General features: G+C 34.2%; 1 protein-coding gene and 1 pseudogene across 1 annotated transcript in view; one reads left to right on the top strand and one right to left on the bottom strand.

The window, feature by feature from the left end:
* Window positions 1-22,725, top strand: part of RIMS2 (regulating synaptic membrane exocytosis 2) — a 600,787-nt gene that overhangs the window by 392,591 nt on the left and 185,471 nt on the right. The window contains exons 17-18 of the mRNA XM_049633018.1: window positions 9,972-10,151; window positions 11,083-11,192. Of these exons, the coding sequence (XP_049488975.1) occupies window positions 9,972-10,151; window positions 11,083-11,192 (290 nt within the window). The remainder of the gene's footprint in view (window positions 1-9,971; window positions 10,152-11,082; window positions 11,193-22,725) is intronic.
* On the bottom strand, window positions 3,748-4,023 carry LOC125924895 (ragulator complex protein LAMTOR5-like; annotated as a pseudogene).

Here is a 22,725-nt window from a genome sequence, read left to right as displayed (position 1 = left end):
TAATGAGTTTGTAGACTGGAGAAAGGGATCCTTTAGGAGAAGATAGGTTGACAATATGGAAAAAGGAGAGGATGACTGTTAGAAAGGTCTTAGGTAGGAGAATGGACTCAATACACAGATGGAGTTTGTAAACAGAAAGACACTCTTGTTTATTTTTGAGACAGGAAGAAAACTGATGAGAGAGTTGAAACTAAGTAAGTTTTTAGCAAAAAGTTGTGAAGTTGAAGATGATTATGTTTCATAGCCTCAATTATCTTGCTGCTGTAAACCGAGATGATGGTGGTTGTTTTTGAGACAGATTCTTGAGGGTGGAGGCCCAAGGTTGAATATGATGTTGATTGGAAATGAGGAAGTTTTAAATGGTCATTGGTTAAAAAGTGATGGGAACTAAGGAAAACTAAAAAAGATGATAGCAGCACAGCAGAAGTTGGAGGCCATGAATTTGCAGTGCGCCAAACTTTCCTGAAGTTATTCACAGTTGCCTCGATATAGAGAAATCAGATTATAGCATGGAACAAAGTTTTGGGGTTCTGATAAATGTTCGAAAGATTTGGGTGAGAAAGGAATCTGAGTGTTGATATGGGAGTGGGTCAGATGATCAATCATAGGAGTTTAGGATGGGTGAGGAAGGAAGGCAAAGACAGTGATACATACTGTCGGGAATTGGTATCGACTATCAAGTGAACATCAAGTAAAATTGGAGTGAGATTATGAGACACCTGACAGAATTAGCTATTGTAATCAGAATTTGAGATACATATTGGAACTTAGTGGATCCACAGTAGTTTTGGGGTGGGGGGTAATGCAGGAAAAATGTGAGGATGATTGAGGTTTTGAAGATCTTGTGGTTCAAGATTATTGAAGAGTTTTCTGCATGTGCACTAAAATCTCCTAGCATTACCATAGGAATCAGGATAAAGAAGGTAGCTGACAACCAGCTCCCCAAATTATCAATGACGAAGAGAAGAGATAATGATTGGAAGTTGAATAGATACTAGCAACCTGCATTTTTAATGGAGGTTCAAGCTAAGTTACATGCTTCATAGAAATAAAAATATTTACATTATGGTATGAGAGTAATGGCCAGAGTGCCTCTAGGAAGGCATCTTCTCCTAGATCCATGGACTGTGAAATATGAAGGAATAAGTAGCTTCTCCTGCTGTGAGCGATACTGGAAGCAAAGTTTGCAAGGTTGAGCTGGATATTATTTAAGGTAGGGATATGCAGGAACCGTTCTACAGAACAAAACCATTCCTTGATAATACAAGAAAAGTTTGTTAACAATGGGTAAGGAGGTTTGAAAATAACAGCTAAGAGAATGAGAGGAGATTGAAACAGTACGGAAGAAAGTACAGGAGGTGAAGAATTTAGATGATATCTGGGGCAGTTGAGCTTGCCCTTTACTAAGTTTATCACAAAGTTGTTCTGGCGCCAGAATTGAGACTGGTTTTGGTGATAGACCCAAGTAAGTTGCTGGGAGGAATGCCATGGAGTTTGAAGAGAGACAGTGAATGGTCTTATCTCAAGGTATTTGGGGCCATGACTAAAACCCCATTAGAGAAAGCATTCTGATAAAGTTAGTGGAGTCACAGAAGATGAGATTTCTGTATGGAATGTAGACTTTTTTTTTAAGTTTATTAAGTTTATTTAATTATTTTGAGAGAGAGAGAGAGAGAGAGTGCGTGCTCACACGTGTGCATGAGGAGGGGAGGGACCGAGAGAGGCAGAGAAAGAATCCCGACAGGCTCTGCTAACATGGGGCTTGATCCCACGAACCATGAGATCATGACCTGAGCCAAAATCAAGAGTCACTTAACTGACTGAGCCACCTAGGTGTCCAGTAGACTGTTCTCTTGTAGATGCCATTTTCTGGTAAGTAGTACTGAGAGCCCTTAGTAAATGTGATCAAATCCAAGTAACTCATACTTCCTTTCTATCTTAATTTCTTTGTGTTATTACCAATCTCCTTCCACCTTCTATTTGTGTTTCTGACTGTAACCTCTCTCAATGTCTTTGGAATTTTTCTTCATTAATTATTTCTCATTTCTCTTGCATTTCAATATCTCTTATTTTCATATTTTTGTTTCTTCTTGAATTAGTGATGAAATCTAAATAATACCTTCTTTCTGTTCTGCAAACCTTCAAGCTACTTTGAGAATGATTCACTTCCCTGTCTGTTAAGTCATGGTTTTGAGTATGTATTTTTACATATGCTTCAAACACTCCTTCATCAGCTCCTACGCTCCAACCCTCTATGGTTGACTGCTGCCTCCAGCCCTTTATTTTAACTTATTTTCCCTGTGATTATTATTGGCCAAGGCTTTTATATATATTTATCTGTGTGCTGCCTCTTTGCATCTGCCATTCTCGAATACTGCCTTTTTAAAATTTCTCTAATGCATTACTATCCTGATTCTCATTCTATCATCTGACTGTTCTGTCTCCTTCTCTTGTTTCCTATTTCTCACATCCTCAACTTTTTGACTGTATGTTGACCTATATCCCATCATCTCTGTGGCTTTGACCAAAACTTCCAGTAGCTGGCATAGTTCCTGGCCTATAATATGAGCACAATAAGTAGTATTGAAATAATGAATCAATTAATCAATCAATCAATCAATACTGAAATATAATACTGTGCAATGACTTCTCAAACTGTATCTCCAGTACAACTCTCTCCTTTGAAGGCCAGATTTCTCTACCTGATTGACCTCTGTACAGAATATTCTTCTATCTCAAATTTAAGTTCAAAACTGGAGTTACTATCCTTCCTCCCTAGAATTCTTTTATTTATGTTAATAGATCATCATTTCATTTTGGAGGCTGGGAATTTCAGGTTTTTGCTTTGGCTTGTTTATTTCTACATTTAATTCATATGGGGATGTCAAGAACATGTTTGAGAGGGGAAAAAAAAAAGTCCTTGCTATTGAACACTTTATAGTTCAGTGAAGTTAACAGACTTCTGAACCAAGAAAGCTCAATTCTAGTTCCAGCTCAGAAAACATCTAATTGTGTGACGTATCCCAAGTTTCTGTGAGCCTTAGTTTGCTTATTTCTAAAAAGACAGAGATTGGATTATATGACCTCTGAGATTCCTTCTAATCCTAACATTCTGTTTGTATAATTCTGTATATTGTGCATATTCTATGTGCTGTATATTTCATATTTTGTACATTGTGATTTATAATGTTTATCATCCATACCTTCTTCTCTATTTTTACCCCTATTACCACAAGTTAGCCTTTTCCTACTCTACTTCATTCCATATACTGCTGAATTTGTCTTCCTAATTCATTACGTTATTTACAAATTACCTTTGTTCAGAAGCTTTAGGTCACTCTCGTAGAAAATTAAACCCTGCCTAAGCTTCTTTACTAGGCATTTAAGATCTCTATAAACTGAGTCCAGGCTAATTTTCTAACTAATATTTTGCCATATTTTAATTTCTGCATGTCCAGCATTTCCATTTGCCTCTTTTTCCCTCCAACCTGATTTGTTGAACATAACAAAATTCTGTATGCAAAATGACCTGGACCTGCTACTTCAAGCTGTGATTCTTCCTTACTAGTATTTTTACAAGTCAGTCCATACAGTATAAAAAAGCTTACTCTAAAATTAATAGAAAAGTGCCTAATGTACTTTAAATGAACGACCTAACTTCTGGAACTTCAATAGCTCTATAAGACACTTAACATAGGTAGAATTAAGTTCCTCTATGACAGGCTGCTGGAGAACGGATAGAAGACATCAAAAGGTCTGGCTGTGTACTGCCACTGTGATACCGTCCTGCTTCTGGATCATAATATTCCCATTATCTGATTCTAGACACATCACAGGAGTATCAGTGGGGTCGGAAGTTAGCCCAGCTGCTTGCTGAGCTAGAACAGATATCACCCCAGCATGCTAATCCGACAGGATCTCACAGCAGCCCAGATTAAGTCCTAGTGAATCTGTGCCCAGGATTCAAACAATGGGCGGATTCTTCATTGTGTCCTCCAGGTGCTGCTCCAGAGTCTCCTCCATCACACCCACTGCCCCCCCCCCCCACCCCCAGTCGGGGACCCTACAGCACATCGTGTCCCTTCTCTACCGCATGTCTCCCGCCCGACTCCTTTATGGTCTCCATCTATCTGCTGAAACTTCTCCATCTTTTCGTGCATGTTGTCCATCTTTTCTAATATAGTCTTTAATTGTCAGTTAGACTTATTTGAAATTCCCTAATAGTTCCAAAATCTGTGTCATCTCTGAGTTTGACTCTGTTGATTGCTTTGTCTCTTGACAGCGGGCCCTATTTTTTCTTGCCTTTTGGTGTTTCTGGTCATTTTTTATTGACTATTAGACATCATGTCATCAGTAGTGACTGAGGCAATCAGTATTTATGCCTGAAAATAGGCATACATCGTGTTCTGTTAGACTGTGTACGTGTGTGTGGGTGTGTGTGTGTGTGTGTGTGTGTGTGGGTGTGCATGTTGGGGGGATTAATCCTTGGACTACTACCTCTGACTGTGTGATTGGTACCACATGAAGTGGCAGCTAAGGGCAGGTGGTAACAGTATGTCTGAGATATTTGCACTATACCCATTCCACTCTCCCTGTAAACCTAGCTAAACAAAGGAAGGTTGGTGAATTGTTCAATGATGATTAGTGAAACCGTTGAACATAGCATTCTACTATGAGGACCAGCCCTCTTCACATTTATACATATATTACAGTAACAATGCATAATTTGGTCCTTTACAAACACATGTTTAAAATGTTTGTTATTTCAGACTATTTGAGGACCTGGGAAGGGAAAACATGGGGGGTGCCCATCCCTTGGTGGAGTAACATTAATTTCTTACAATTGACAAATGTTTTTAAGCTTTAACATCCACTGGAAAATGAAAATTATTTAGTAAAGTAAGCATGTTATAGATTATAGATAGTAATTATATTATCTCAGGATTTTAAACATATATATTTTAATAATGTATTAATTTGCTGCATGTTAATTGTTGCTGAGTAATTAATTCTGCTTACTTGTAGTTTTGTTTCTGTTATTTTTTGAAGTACAAATTGAATAACAATGAAAGTTATAAATATTTAATAAAATACTCAAAATATCCTCAAGACATTTACATCTTATACGTTTCTGTGTGTGCATATTTAATAATACAATATATCTTTATTTTTCAGTATTGTATTTGTCCCTAATTTTCTTCAGGAAATGGAGATATTTAATCTTTTTTTCTTGCTATCTCCTACAATGACTAATGACTATTTCTAAGAAAATACTTCTCTAGATTTGTTTGAGCACTTCTCTTTTTTGGTGATAAAATAGACCTAAGGGTGATAGTAATATGTTTTTCTACATTAGAAGTGTCTTGCTTTCTCACATCACTATATGTATTACTGCTGTTTCACATCTTCGATTGTTAACTTGGCTGACACTATATATTGCTGTTATTGTTGAGTAAACTCACTTTTAACTAATGTACAGAATTTGCATTTAAGTGAACAGAAATGTTCTGTAAAGAGATGCCATCATGCCTAGAGATAAATCGACCTATCTTCCACCAAAATAATAAAATGTTCCTATTTGTACACAATATTAATTAATTAATTTGTTTATTTACCATGATTTCCATGGTGAGTATTTTGTGTATTGCAATTCTCTTTACTTTGGAAGCAATACTAAAATAATATAAACTACAGTTTTTACAAATTTAAACTTGTACATTGTAATTTATGATGAGCACGATAATTATAGAGTTGAGTCATATAATTACTTTAAATTATTTATTATGTAAATATGTATATATGTTTTATTAATCACCCTAAAATGTCTAATTTTAAGATATTATCATGTAGTTATTTCTTCATTATGCAGCTAATGCTCAGAAAATCTCTAGACATTCAATAGATTTTATCAAAAGCATAATGCTTCTGCTGTTAATCAGCTTATGGTATTACACAATATAGATACAGGGAAGACATTTCTTGCCCCAAACCAGAGATTATAATTGTTGTCCTTCAGAGATACACTTACATTTTTTTTTTAATTTAAGATTTCAGCTTTAGGAAAATAATTTCTTTGTGAAAAAAAAAGAATTTTTAAAAAGCTTCACTTTCTACAAGTTTATTTTTTAAGAAAACCACTTACATTTATTTATGGCATCTTTACAATCTAAATATGAAAGAAGCCTGTCTAATGTATCATAGACTGTAAGTTCTGAGTTATGTACTAGGACAGTTTCACTGACATCTGAATGTTACTTTGAAATTTTACATTGTGCTGGTTGTTTTTTGTTGGTTTGTCTTGTTTTGTTTTTTGAGTATTCTGAGTATTCTTTTATCACATCTACAGAGATGCTTTACATTGAGCTTTTGTTGATCTGGAATCGTAGCACTGTGATGGTTGAATGTAAGTGGTTATAGAAACAAATGCCCACTGCCCTATTCTTTCCTGTTACACTGAGTAACTCCCTTGTGCTTGAGAGTCCTTGTGATTGAGTCACAATCCCTTGTGATTGAGAATAGGAAAAGTGAATAGCACAAGTGATGAAATACGTAAAAGCTGTGTCAGATACGTGAAAATTTAACAAATCTTTTAAGAGCAACTGTACTGGGGGAAAAATGATCAAACTGGACAACTTCACTGGATGATTATAAAATTATTTTTCCCTTAGAAATCCTCAGCTCAAATTCTGCATGGGCTATTGTATGCTTTTAAAGCAGGGTTGCTACAGTTTTGGCTATTGTTATAGTATTATCAGTCGATATGAATTAGCTCTGTTTGTAGAGGGCTATTAAACAGTATCCTGTGCAAACGCTTGCAATTTGGAATACGGGCCACTACATAACACAGAGCAATAATCTGTATTTATCCAGGTAAATGATACATGCAGAAATCTGAACTATTTTACTCATATGTTACAAAACATTAACAATTTATTTAAAAAAATAGAACTATGATAGATATTAAATGACTTTTTTTTAGATATTATATCGCTTTTTAAAAACAACCAAACTACCTAAGAAAGATTTAAATTTATAGGTATATGGTTCCTAACCTTTTATGTGGCTTGCCCTTTGGCAATCTTGTAAAACCTATGGCCACCCTTTTTAGAAGAATGTTTTAAAATGCAAAAAGTAAAATAAGGTAAATAAATGCAGTTACAAAAAAAAATACATTGAAATATATACTCCTAGTTAAAAACCCTAGGTAGGCTCTAAATTATTTTATGCCTTGCAAACGCATATTTCCCACGTTTCAGCTGCTACCATTCAAAATGATTTATAAGTTCTTTATCTTAAAATTAAAATTCACTAAGAATTTAGGTGGAAGTTGTCAAGTTTTATATCTCAGTCTCTTAAAGAACCTGCTACGAGATGGGGCATCATAGGTGACACTTAGGCACTGCTACTTTCAACTTTCTCAGCTCTTGTCTTAATTCTTACCTAGTAAGACTTATTCTTACCCTTGAGCGGGAGCCTGTGTTGATCTTCTCTTGTGTTTTCAAAGTTGAAAATATGGTTGGTTTCCATTCCCCTTAACGATCTATGATGAACATTTCAGGAAATTGCCACCTTCTACTGTGGCTCTTTTTGTGTTTCACTGATTAGCCAATTTTCCTTTCATGCTACAGAAATCAGATAATTCATATTATTTATGAATATGGAGAGAATAAATATAAGCAAAATTTAAAATGTTGACATAGTCCTCAAATAGCTCTTCCACTAAAGAGGAATTTTCCTAAGGGATATTGCCTAAAGAGTGGCCTATTTGCTTTGTAAGTAGTGGTATCCTTTTAAGGACATAGAACACAGCAACAAATTTGAAATAATTCTCCGGATTTCACTCACAATTATGTATTTCAATTTTTAAAAATGTAGTGTCAAAGAAGTAAAAATGTATGTCCTAACATATTACTTTTCACTTGGAAAAATTGCTTGATAGGATCAGAATAAATCAAATTTTGCATAAATACATGAGAGATTAGCCTCATTTTATGTTAGGGTGGTCATAGACATTCTACCAAATTTTGTTGCTATGTCTTACAATGAGATAAGCTTATTGTTAACGTAATAGGAAATCTGAAAATAATGTAATTATTGATACTCTCCAAAAAGATAGGCTTTAAGGACTCTAAGGGATATATGTTACGTTGCTTCTGCTTTTTTATTGTGGTGAAGGTATACAAAGATAATGTACATTAAAAACACTTAGCAAACTATTGAGCACATTTATTTCTAAAGAAAAGTGTTTTCTCTCAAATAGTTTTTGAGGAACAAAAATAAAGTTGGGATTTTTTTTTTTTATACTTATCAGGTTGCCTTTTTCATCTCTGCCTTTGAAAGTAACTGAATATGTTATATGTATTTATACTTGGTATATATCAGCTTTTTTTTGATATATCCTGGATATACTTATATAAAAATGCTAAACTTAGGAAATCAATCATATCATGGTATATAGTTTTTAAAATATTTAAAAATGATTTGACTTCTGTTACCTTGTGAATTTAAAGTGTGAGAGAATCACAAGATATGTTGTAGAATAAAAACCCAGCACTCACTTCCTAAAGTCCTCTAATCTCATGTGTGCTGGTCTAAAATTGTGTGCCATGTAATTAATTACATGTAGGAAATTGTGTCCTTTCTTTTCTTATTTTTCTTTAATTGCGTGCATTTTTCATTATCAACAATAAGATTGAGAGAACTTATAGAGAAAGTGGAAGTTCTTTACATTAGTCTTGGGCGAGACTAATGCTTGGTCCATAATACAGAAACATTTTCATTTCTGTGGTTACAACTAGATGGAGAGGTAATAAGTTTTGTAGGTATTACGTTGGTATATGGAGCTCTTGAGCCAAAGTTAGTGTTCTTGTGTTCTTAGGGTTGTGTCACAGAAAGTGGGGCTGGTGTTAGAAAACACTTATTGATCACTTGTTAGGTGTTAAAAGCTTTATGTTTGATTCCAGGGATATAAAAATCAGTAATGATGGGTTCCTCACATTTAAGTATACTTCTTTCAACAAGGATTAGGTTTTGATATTGGACTTGTTTGTGGTCAAAGAGATCACACTGTTTCAGAACCATTATTATTTCAATCAGTTAATACCCTTCTGAATTGTTGGGTTTTTTTTAATGTTTACTTATTTTTGAGAGAGTGAGCAGGGGAGGGGCAGAGAGAGAAGGAGACACAATCTGAAACTGACTCCAGGCTGTAAGCTGACAGCAGACAGCCCGATCCGGAGTTCAAACCCAGGAGCTGTGAGATCATGACCCGAGCCAAAGTCAGACGCTTAACTGACTGAGCCACCCAGGCATCCCAATACCCTTCTGAATTGTATTGGTTGGCATTGCTAAAGTGCCCCGAGATAGGTGGCACAGATTGGCTGACTAACCAGCTTTCTGTGATTTTTCTTGTGGACCATGTTTACATATGGCTACAGCCTGCAGGGTTGCAGTGGTTTCTTAACAACCTTTTGATTCTTCTGTTGGAATGTTGGGATGTATCACTATACTATGTTTGTGCTGAAAGCCTTTTAATATCTCAGCTGACACGCTAACAGTCCGCCTTAGGGGCTTTAGGATTAATGCTTGTATGTTCTTCACTCTCGTGAAAATGTTAGGCTAAGCCGTTGAATTCTTGGAAAATAGAATACTTCACATATTTCACATGTTTCATTTAGGGAATTCATTTTGGAACGCAGGCGGTTTTGGTTGTCATTGATTATAACTGAGCAACTCCTGTCATCTCCACTGGGAATGCCATTAGAGGCAGATTGGGGTTTCCTTAGAAATTCTTAAGAAGTTTAGTGAGACTCGCTCAGAATATGTTGGGGAAGAGAACTTTTTTTTTTTTTTTTTTTACAAATTCGATAATTTTAAACAATTACCTTTTTCAAAATCAGTTTGATGCATCATAACCAAATAGCAGAAGGGCACTAAAGATCAACTGAGCTGCTTTTTGACTAACATTTCAGGGATTGTGAAGCAGCAGATAGACAGCCATATCACAGATCCAGACCAACAGAACAACGGCCTCTCCTAGAGCGGACCACCGCCCGCTCCAGATCCACTGAGCGTCCTGATACAAACCTCATGAGGTCGATGCCTTCATTAATGACTGGAAGATCTGCCCCTCCTTCACCTGCCTTATCGAGGTGAAAGATAAATCAATCGGACTAACCTCCCCTTTGCCCCTTCAGCACACCTATTTATTTTCCCAGCAGCTAAATGGTCTCTTCTATCATCCTTGGCTGATCACTAATAACAATTGATACTAACCTTTTCAGTGTAAGCACACTATTTATATTCAGCGGATATAATAGTGTGTGGCTACCATTGTAATTTGTTTTTAACTGTCCTGACCACATCTGTTTTGTGATTTCTCATTTATCAGGAGTCCTGGGTAAATCCCCCCATAATGCACTTCATAACTATCATGTTCTTCTCCTACAGAATGAGAAATTGTTTGTGTCCATTAGACATCACTTTTGGAACAATCATCATAATGACAATAAATAAAGCCAGATTTTTAGTTTCTTTCTATCCATACTAGTATCATGTATTAACCAGTGTCTTCTTTAGCTGAATTTTGAATTGTTCAGGGTTTTGTTTGTTTGTTTGGTTTTTTTTTTTTGTTTTTTTTTTGTAGTTTCATGAGATATTTTCTAATAAAGGGATATCCAATATAAGCCTGAGTAGTAATCTCCTTGGATAAAGGCAGGGAGGTTAGTGCTGAGAGTTTGAAATCTGGTAGAAAGAAATGTAAAGCATTACTTTTTATTTTTTGAGCTGCAGAACTCCTGTTGCTTGCATATAGATAGAATACTAATTTACATTTAACAATTCCATGGATGTTACTGTAGGATTCTGTGTGCATGTATCTGTGTATGTATGCATATTACACAAAAGTAGAAGCATCTCTTGACAATCATTCAAATATCCATATTTTGTCCTTCTTTCCTAACCTTTTAATCAGCAGCTAAACGTCTTTTAAAATTGCACTTGCACAGCTATCATATGAACCAAATGTGTTAAAATTATTTAACTCATGCTACTGAAAATGAACATCAATGATGTATCTTGTAGGTCTCATCCTCGTACTGGGTCTGTCCAAACAAGCCCGTCCAGTACTCCAGTAGCAGGACGAAGGGGCCGACAACTTCCTCAACTTCCACCAAAGGGAACACTGGAGAGAAGTAAGTTTTATTTCTAATTATGTCATATAGGAAATACACATGGAAGCTAAGGTGAATCAAGATTTTTTTTTTACTACCTTGTGTTAGTTTTCTTCTTTTGTTAATTGAACGCCTTAGCCGCATTTGCCAGTAGTTATGTTTATAAATATATTTATAAATGTTACCTGCTTTGCACTTAAAATTTGTAATATTTGGAGATAAAATAACCTTCCGTTATCGCTCTTGCACATTTTCAAGATTTGAGTAAATGCATTTTAAAAAGTAAACTTAATGCTCTTAAATAAGCAATTGGATGATATTTCTTTGCTACAATTAAGTTTATGTAATTGTTGACAGTTACATAAAGTTTATTAGTAACTAGCCAAATCAATTTTCACACACTGCAAAGGACTGGTTAGCTGATGCACAACAATGGTGATCCTTCTCAAAACTGGAGTGCCAGAAAAAAGGTAATCATGAATATACAAAGAAAGATGCATGTTGTACTGATATTTTAAATACTTTCAAATTTTTGCATAAGAAGCACTATTTGTTTATACACAGATGAACATACTCCCCAAACATCTATAAATTCTGGGATAAAGGACCTCTAAAAGCATGGATGATAGAATATAATAATTTTCAACCTCGTTTTTTAAATGGTCCCTTTATTTAGTAACTGGATGTGCTTTCCCAAAAAATACATATATATTTATATATATATTTAAATCACCATTTAACTTTTCTTTAATAGATGATACATACATTCTGTATCTTTGGAAATTTCTGTTGTTTTTAACCCCTGTGCTTTGGTTCCCTTTTTTGTTTTGTTTTTATTTTGTTTTTCCTAGACAATGGAGTCAAGGAGATAGAACCTTATGAAGGTCTGTACATAAAGGAGGGTTTGTTTTATGCTGACAGCCTTTTTGGGGGGCTACGGAAGCAAAAATAAACCCAACTGCAATTGATGTCCCTCCATTGTAAAGACTTTTATTTACAGTGAAATGGTTTTGTTTTGTGATTTTTGGTAAAGCACTCAATTTTTGATTCACTTGGAAATTATGCCAGGGAGTTAAATTTCTTTGCGTCATTGAAGTAAGAGTGCAAAGAGTTGAACTTTTCTTAAGTGAAATGTTCTGTTGCACATCTTTTCTTAAGATAAAATGTTTTTTTTTAATTTTTTTCATCTGCCTTTCAACCAGAATTCTGTTTAATGCAAGACCTTAAGCAAAGATATCAATTGCAGTCTGTGTTTATGTTACTGAAGATGTACACCTAGTCTAGTTCCTCTTATCAGATATTTCATTTTGTATTTATGATGATCTTTTAATTATTAAATTTGTCTTTCTAGAAAAGAAAGTTGTTGAATTAGACAGTGGTTGTGGTTTGTATTCCCTACATCACCTTTCATGTTGTACCAAGACTGCTTACAGTATATCAAAGTTAAATATGTGCAGTTTTATTATCAATAGTACGTTATGACTCAAGAGAAAATATTGAGTCATGATCTATGGAGTGTCATACATTCACTAAGATAATAACAATTCCTCTGCCAATGATAGAATTCTAAAATTAACTTTGTAAATTTAAGGAATTGTTCACTTTTATTTACTTACGAATTTCCAGCACGTAGAATAATGCCTGGCACATTGTAGGTCCTCGACAAGTATTTGTTGAATGAATGCATGAAATATTGTTTAACAATTGAAAAGTTCCTTCACATAGTGCATTATGGATCACTAAAATAATCTTGCCATTCTATAGATGTTTGTATTAAAATGTATATTGCTATCACCTCTTTGTAACAAAATTTTAAGTGCACTACCTTTGGGCAGGGATATTTTATTGCTTTAGATAGATATATAGATATATAGATATATCTATATCTATATCTATAAAACTTGGAACAAGTTGTGTTCTTGTTAGTTGTTGAATGATTTATCGACTTCTATATTGAGGTTCTTCCTATGCTATGTACAATGATTTTAAACAACTCCATGCTGTTGTGACTAGTGCTAATGTGCTGCCTGATAAGGAGATTATAGCAGCCCTTCTATAATTCTCAATTATTCGCATTATAATGGGTGTATATAATTTTAAAAGTACTTTCCAAAAGGAAAGTTCTGTAGAACATATGAAATTTTTTATCTCCCCAGGATTTTTAAAGATAGAGTTTTGACCTCATTTGTTGGCATATGAAGTCACAACTTTTTAAAATTCACTTTTAATATCTTTTATAGCCATAGTCTATTGAGATATGAGTAGTTCCATTCTTTGTAATAATAAATCTACCCGAAAGCCAACATAGAGCTGATAATGAAAGTCAGGGTTGAAGAAGTTTTTAATGGGCTTATCAACAAACATTCTATATACCATCTAGTTTCTGCCTTGTAGAGTCTATTCAAACCATGGTTTTCCTTTAATGTCCCTTTAATTGTAATTCTTTTTTCTTTTTTATAAGTAAAAGAAAGGGGAGCCTAAGCCACCCTTGTTATTTCCACTATGAGACAAAAGGACTTGTTTTTCAGTTTTTTGTTTGTTTTGTTTTGCTTGAAGGTATGGATGGTTTTAACAATGTTTTTGTAAATGTTGATATGAACACTTAAGTAGATACATAATTGTGTAATTTTCTTTAGCTTTAAAGGAGATATAAAATATCTCTTTTAGAAGTTTCGACTTCCCACTGATGTTAACGGTACATGAGCCAAACTAGGCTATCAATAGGTGGTCTAAATCAAATTATGTCTGGATTATCACTTAAAAGTTATCAGAAGATAATTTAATGGCATTATTTCAAAATCACAGTAATGACACATTTATTTATCTAATCCTGTTCAACAGCTAAAAAATGATCAACTCCTAGTTTAATTCCTTTTGATTTGGGTTATATTTTCGTCTATTAATGAAATTAATTTAAAACTTTATAGATGTTGGTTTTCATGATGGTACATTATTAGTTACCTTCTCCTTGTTTGAGAACCAGAGTAAACAGGAGCAATATAAGAAAAGTACAATGTACTAAACAACTGTTAAGGTATTATTATTTTTTAAAATTTTCTCCAGACCTTGATGTACTGGCATTTTGTAAAAGTAAAAAAGAGTTTATGTATCATTTTTTGGTTCTGTAACATAAAAGGTGCATAATATTATTTTTCTAAGAATATATCAAGCTTATAGACAAAGTATTTTGACTACTTTACACAGTTATCACATACCACAAATATTTTAGGGGCCACAATTACTCTTTTACAAATCAAAGTCAACATAAAAGAAGACAATATGATAATTTATTAATAAAATACTTATTTACTTACATAACATGTCAGAAACTTATTAAATAATCTCTTAGTCTCCTTATCGTCACTCACTATATCATGAATAATTTGACATTTGTGTCACTGAGAGTAACAAATATATACATCTGGTCTTATTTTTTTCTTTACTTCTGCAAATACAGAAGTTAATGAAGAAACGGGGCATAAGGAAGAGCAGTGGGGAGAAAAGCAGGGTGAAGAGGTCAAGGCAGGTCTGTCTGTGTGTCTAAAATAAATAACTGAATGTTTGGGAAGTATGACTTTTATAAATACTTTTATATGACTTTTATAAATAAGTATGACTTTTATAAATATGTCATACTTTTGGGAAGTATGACATTTATAAATGCGCAATAAAGAATAGATTGTTTTTCAGCACTAATTTTTAAATAAATTGTCTAATTTTATTGATGGAGAAATATTACATAAGCTATCTAGATAACTTATCAGAATATTTGATTTATCCATTGGAACATGTTCCTTAATGTTAAAATCAAACTAAAATTGTAGACAATGCATCTGACCAAATTTATACTTATCCTTTACCCCAACTCTGTATTCAATTCATCTGTTTATTAAAAACTGTTTGAGTATCTACTGTGGGTTACACCTAGTAGAACTATATTGCAATCCTAGCCTCCTCTCTATAAAAATTTTGGTTTTGTAGAGGCAAATTGTAAGTAAATATAGAGCAGAATACAAATTCCATTAAAGCTTTTAGAGGCTACCTCTATTTTCTTCATCATTTTTTCCTAAAATAAAAATTTACCGTACATTCCGGTTTTCATCCCAGCTCAATATTGCTCTAATGTTTATTGACAATCATAATTTCTTCCCAAAGAGTCCTCCTTCTAAGTGGTGTGGAAGGAGCCTTCATTGTGTTTTTTTTAAGTCCCTATTACATTTATATATCATAATATCTCTTTCCCTATATTAGACACTCAGTATTGACATTTGTGATGCGTGTGGATATACTTTCTTAAATTAAATAAACATAAATATTCTAGTACAATCCTATTCTATTGAAATGTGTGGCATTAAAGTCAGAAGTTTGGCTTCGTTGGGCATGTTAAGATTCTGAGGAAAAAAAAGTGATGGTCATGTTATTTGCCACTTTCTTTGTCAGAATGTTCCTGAAAGGATTTAAAACTTAAAATGTTACATAATCAGTAAATACATGTATATACTTCTTTTTTCAAATTATCACTCTTTTTCTTTGAAACACTGAATTGAATCCTAATCTTTTCTTAGCTGTCAGTTTAAAATTTTTTTTTACTTTCTTTGAACAATAACTTTAGACCTAATTTTACCCTGTTTAACTCATCACTTTTTATTCATGAACAGTACAGTCTCCTTTATATGCCTTATGTTCTCTCCTTTCTCATTGTGTGAAAGCAATTTCCTTATGTCATCGATGCATTCTGTCAGTATATATAGTATAAGACACAAGACCTCTTAAACTGTAGTTGCTGATTGTCAGTAACTATTTTCAATGTCGAAAGACGAGAAGAATCATCAGAGTGCATCTGATCATGAAAACAAAGGCAAGTGTAGCTGCATATTTATAAAAATGTATAACTATCTCTGTTCTGAATAGTAATATTTTAACGACTAGAATGTCACACATCTTCCATTTTCCTTCAGTGCTATAGGAATAACCTGTTTGGAGCATACCGTAAAAGTGAACTTCATTTTAATTTATGTGTGCAATTAATGTTTTCCTATTTGCCCATTCCTATATATCTCATATCAGTCCATATGAACACTGAAATGCGTTCACACTGTTTATGAATTGGCTTCCACAGGAAAGTCATTTTGTTGGATGTCATTAGTTTGGGGGCTTCAGTGGTAGTTAATATCATTTTTATTTATTTTTCACTTCCTTAAGATAAAGCCTATTTGTTGGACCAGTTTGTTACCTATGCTTTATTCTCAAAACTAACTTAGTGAATTATGTCAATTATTAAATTAGCATAAAACCACAACTACAATCTTCTAATTTAGTATAAAATTACTCCTTATTCCTCATTTTATTTTTGTTCCTACTACTTTTATCATAGGATGGGAAGGATATACTTTACTTTTGTGTTCATTAATGTGAGGTGTCATGTTTAATGCATGAATTTGTTTCCCTAGTGTGTGATTTCATCTTTTGTGGTGTGCTTAGTTTTTATTTGGGTTGTTAGTGACCTTAATTACTAACCGCTATTGTCTGTTTTCAATGTTAAAAAGACAATGAGGGAGAAACACCAAGCTCATCTAATAATGGGAAAAAAGGCAAGTCTAATATGAACTTAATAGTGCCTTTCTCTATATTAGACACTCAGTATTGACATTGGTGGTGTGTGTGAATATGCTTTCTTAAATTAAATAAACATAAATATCCTAGTACGATCCTATTCTATTGAAATGTGTGGCATTAAAGCCAGAGGTTTGGCTTTGTTGGTCTTGTTAAGATTCTGAGGAAAAAAGTGATGGTCATGTTTTCATGCAAAAAACACAACAAAGATATTTTCTAATCCAGAAATTGTTTCAAAACTGAACGATTTAAAAAATATTTTAAAGCAAAATTTTAAAGTAGAAAATGACATGAACTTAATTGTGAGTTCAACAATATTAAATGAACATATATAATATTTGTGGTTCACAGTTTTATACACATGCATTAATATATTGCCTGGGTGAGTAAAAAGATGATCAATTTCAGTACTTAGATTTAGTTTCCTTGTAATTATTGGTGACTTAATTTTTTAACCCAGCACAACTAACTTCTGTCAGGAAAAGTAGGACTGTATATGTGTTGTAGTAATTGCTAATCAAATATAACTACATGTATTGACTGAGAATGTCGGCATTTTAAGACGGTTATAAAAAAAATCGTTGTTCTAAAATTTCTCTATATCATTACAATTTGCCCTTGTTATGGGCCAAATTAAGAAATTAATAGCTTTTGTGTCAGTAATTTTTAGTTACAATGTCTTTTAGTCTTGGATTCTTTCTGTCCTGTCTTCGTCTGTTATGAGTACTGTCTACAGTGTTGGGTGTGATATTTAATTGGGTGTTAAGATAATTTAATAATGTTTCTTACTGTGGAGTGTCATTTATTTACACCCCTCTCAGCATATAATTCTTAAAATGTGCTAAGATAGGTAAAAAAAAAAAAGAAAATAACATAGCAAAATAAATAAAATGAAATCAAGTATTATCAAATATTAACATTCTCCATAAAACAATAAAAATTTAAATAAGCCCTCAATGTGCATTTACATATTTGTCATTTTTATCTATTTCTTAACCTCTATGATCTTTGCTTAGCACCTACGAAAGGATATGTTCATATGAACTGAAATTTATGTCACTGATCCGAAAGAGTAAATATATCTTCTTAAATGTCAGGGTGCAACAATTTTAAGAACATTTAATGCCATTTTGTATTTAAGCACATTTAAATAAAGGTATCAAAAGAACAAGGACTTCACAGGAGGTAACCAATGTAAATACTTGAACTGAGGAAGTACTTTCAGCAGGTTTTTTGGCTTCCTGACCTCTAGTTGACCCTGAATACCGCTATTATCTTTTACTTCTAAACTGTTCTCCATTCTTGTTATTCCTTTGATATTGCATGTAAAAGTTCTACTGACAATGAGAATGGGGACCTCAGTCACTCCCACTCATGATTAATGTATTTTTATCATTTATATAAAAATCATCTTTACTACAAAACGTCACTATGTTATGTAGATCAATCCTACATATGATATAGTTGGACCTAGAAAGAAGTTCACGTATAAAATTTGAAACATGAGAACTCTATATATTTTGCATATACTACCTCATGTTTTTATTTAGTGTAATATTTTGATGACCTACTTATAATAAAGTTCTGGGTATCTAATTTTTCCCTTTGCTCTTTGCTTTTGGGAGAGACAAATGTACTGTTTTAAATCTCATAGTAAAAGTCCATGAGTAAGATTAAGGTGGGAGGTTGTTTTTAAATTGGTTAAAAGCATATTTATGGATTAGAGAAACTTCCAGAGGTTAAAAAGATGTTCCTATGTTCCTTCTACTTACATATTGACTTAAAAAAAAGGGGGGGGGGCGCCTGGATAGCTCAGTCGGTTAAATGTCTGACTCTTGGTTTCACCTCAGGTCATAACCTCACAGTTCATGGGTTCAAGCCCCATATTGGGCTCCATGCTGACAGTGCGGAGCCTGCTCGGGATTGTGTCTGTCCCTCTCCCTCTACCCTCCCCTCTCCCCAACCAAAAGTAAATAAATAAATTAAAAAAAAAAAAAGTAAAAAAAAAAAAAAAAAGGTAACCATGAATTCCAGCTGTAACCATGTGTTAAAAATGGCCAAGCATTGAATTGAATGATGGATTTATCACCATCCTCTCTTCTGGTTTAAAATGCAAAGAGAGGAAATAATAAAGATAGCTTTATTCTACATCTTGCTATGAAGTGCCCACATTTGATTTTGGAATAGACATAGTGTATGCTCCCCTTCAGTTAGTAAGATATGTGATCAGTCAGCCAAAATGTCTCCATTAACCCTGTATTAACATTAGATTCTTTAGTACTTGGAATCCGTTTCTGAGTTCTCAAATGACACTCTACCTAAGCCAATCCCTTTTGATACATTGGCTCTTCATACCCCTAACGAACTAAAATGCGACTAGACTATCCTTATCCCGTAGTATAGCGCTATAAATTAAGACTCAGAGAACAGCATAATTGGTGAGTTTCTAACTAATTATAATTTATTTATTTATTAATTCATTATTTCTACAAATAATTTTGGGGTACCTATGATGTTCCAGTCTCTGTTCTGGGTGCTGGAGATATACTAGTGTGCATGTCAAACAAGCTCCCTGCCTTCATAATCCTTACATTTATTGGAGGAAGCAAATGATAAATAAAAGAACATATAATATTGTTTCACATACTGACAAGTACAAACAGGAAAATTCAGTGAGGATAATGGATTAGATAGTATTCAAGAAAGTAGAGTAAATAATTCTTGATAATGCATTCTGAGAAGTATTCCCATCTAAGTAATATTTGAGCAGAAACCTCAATAAAGTGACAGAATTACCCCCTTGAGGGCCAGGGAAGGAAGAGTGCTCTTGGCAGAGGCAACAGCAAGAAGGACTCTGATATGGGAGCCAGCTTGACTTACTCGAGAGAAAGTGAAGAGGTCAGTTGGGTACCACAGAATGAGCAAGCTGAATAGTAGTAGGTGTGGTCAGAAGGGACTGGGACAGGTGACTCATATTATCTATCCGTCAGTGTTAGGATTTTTTTTTTTTTTACTCAGTGAAATGGGAAGATTTTCATTCAAGTGACACAACACCATTTCTTTTTGAAATAACATCAATTTAATTGGCATGTTGAGCCTAACCTGAAAGAATGGAGATTAGAAACAGGGAGGCTTTTGCAATAACCTGGCAAAGAGGTGATGGTGGCTTAGATGGCTAGTGACAGGAGGAGTTGGACTCTGGGTAGATATTAAAGATAGAGCCTTAACGGATAAAGGGGAAAACTTGAGAAGAATCATTCGGTGGGCTCAAGTGCTGAGTTTTGGATATAAGTCAGAGATCCCCTTAGACATCTAAGATAAGATGCCAAATAGGTGGCTTAAAACATGGTCTGGACTTCAGGTTAGAGATTTGGACTGTTGGGGAGTTAATCTCATAATAAGAGAGATTTAGGAACGCAAGGCTGAGATCACTGAGAGAACAAGCATAGAAGAGGTTTAGGGACTATGACCTGAACTGCTCTCATATTTAGAAGTTGACAAGATGGGTAGCAGGGTACTGAGAAATAGGAGGGGAACCATGGAGTGTAGAGTCTCTGAGTACAAGTGAAGAATGTACTTGAAGTGGGAGAGAACTGTTGAGCATGAAACCATAGATTTAGCAGGTAGGAAGTCATGCTAACCTTCATTACTAACAGCTTTGTTGGAGACATAGGCAGTAGAAGGCTGAGTAGAATGGATTTAAAAGACGAGAGAAAGAGAGATGGTGAATATAATGCCTTTGAAAGAGTTTGGCTGTAAAGAAAAGAAAATCAATAAAAATCTGTAACAGAGGGAAGAGATCATAGAAACAGAATACATGTAGGATATGTGGGAAGCTGTGTGCATGCGTGTGTGTGTGTGTGTGTGTGTGTGTGTTTTCTAAATCAAGATCTGCCAGTTTGCTTTGTAGAGTCATGTGGCCCCAGCCATCTGCCTATAGTTTACCAGGGTAATTATCAGTATTCTGTGGCTTTACTCCTAGATTTAGAATGAAGACTTTTAGATTTAGAAGGAACCTTATAAATCTTTTCCTAAAACTGCTTTCCTTTGTTAATAAAGGAGCAGAATTCTAGAGGATAATCAGCTTTGTTCAACCCACATGGTAACACATCTCTAGTCTTGACTCCCAATGTAAGCATTTCTATACTGTGCCTCTTCAGATAAGTGACAGTCTCCTTGCATGGGTTTCAACCATTTATTTTCTTTTAACTATTAGCTAATGGTTTAGTTCATTTCAACCAATACGTGCTATTTTCAGTATATGGCACTAGTTGGTTATTGAGAATGCAGTAACGGATTCCTGCTTTGGGGAGTTCTCAAGTTAAAACAATAATAATATATAATAAGAATAACAAAACGGGGCTGGTAAAATTATTTTATAGCATGTCACTTACATAGTGTCTTAAAGATTGTGATATATAGGTATAAAGAAGAGGTAAGTTTTGAGGGGTTCTGGGTAGGTTTTCAGCCTAAGATATTTCTTCCACTGCTTGTCATAGTTTATATTCTGCTCATCTCTGATGGCTTAATTATTTTAATAATAAAAAGCTTTTAGGCTTTCCAGAACACTGAAATCTAAATGTTCCTGAGGAGACTGACCTGAGCTATTCTCACATACAGATCTTCATAGGCAGAAAGTTAGAGCCTATGAGTGGGGAAAGGCAGGTATAGGGAAAGGGGTACTGTAACATGTGGTAGAGTACTAGGTACCTTAGAAGAGTCATAATGACGAATTCTGCCTTGAACTACCCCTACTCTACTCGTCTACTCTAAATAACGTTGCTTGCTTTGTAGCTGTGCTATATATTTACTTTCTTTGAAAACAATTAAGTCTTTATTTTATTTTGAGAGAGAGACAGAGTGCAAATGGGGGGAGGGCAGAGAGAGAGGAAGACACAGAATGTGAAGCAGGCTCTAGGCGCTGAGCTGTCAGTACAGAGCCTGACATGGGGCTCGAACTCACGGGCTGTGAGATCGTACCTGAACTGAAGTTGGACGCTTGACTGCCTGAGCCACCCAGGCACCCCTATAAATTTACTTTCTTAAATAATTTGGTATATTTAAATTGCTCAGAACAATACTGGTCACATAGTAAGTATCATGTAAGTGTTAGCTGTTATTACTAATGTTTCTTAGTGATGTCGTGCTCTGATTTTTCATTTTCAGCACACAGTCTGAAAACTTTCAATTTAAAGTAAAAGCACCTGGTTATAAAAGTAAAACTGAGCCACTTATTCAATAGATACTGTTTAGTAGTTTTCAGGAAATTATTAATCCTGATACTGTTTTTGATCGCATAGCTTGCATAAGACACAATACCAAGGGAATAAGTAAGGCTAGATTACAGCATTAGTTATTGCATAACATGCTAATACATTTGTACATGTTTTAATCCATGTGTAAAAATCAATATGCAAATACTTAGAATACTTTGCTCTAAGTCAGAGAACTATTGAAATCACTAGTGCTTTTCAGGTTTTGTAGTGTTTAGAGGACTCCATTGGAAGTCAATACTTGGCTCTTAAGCTCATTTCTACTGGTAGGCCTATGACCTCTGGTGAGGCTTTTAATTTCTCTGCACCTCAGTTTCCTCTTCTGTAAAATAAAGTGTTCTGTAAGAATTTTCTAAAGAAACGAAGTGTTTTTGGAGACGTAACTAATACGATCTAAAGTCTCAAATGGTTTTGCTTCCAATTTATTGTCTATGTTTTTACTGTTATTTGTTAATTTCATTTGGTTTGGAAACTTAACAGATATAACCTCTAACTGACTATTTAGTGAGTCACTCACTATCAGGTTTATACACTAAGCCCTACCATGCTACCTGTCAAAAAGTCACGTTCCTAAACATATAAAAGGAAAAATATTTTGTCCTTTGAGCCTCAATGTATAGTCATCTACTTTATTTCAAATATAGATAACCTTGCGATGAGAAAGAAAG

This window comes from Panthera uncia, chromosome F2 (assembly GCF_023721935.1).
Source record: "Panthera uncia isolate 11264 chromosome F2, Puncia_PCG_1.0, whole genome shotgun sequence".
Lineage (NCBI taxonomy): Eukaryota > Metazoa > Chordata > Mammalia > Carnivora > Felidae > Panthera > Panthera uncia.
This window is presented reverse-complemented; position numbering and strand designations above follow the sequence as displayed.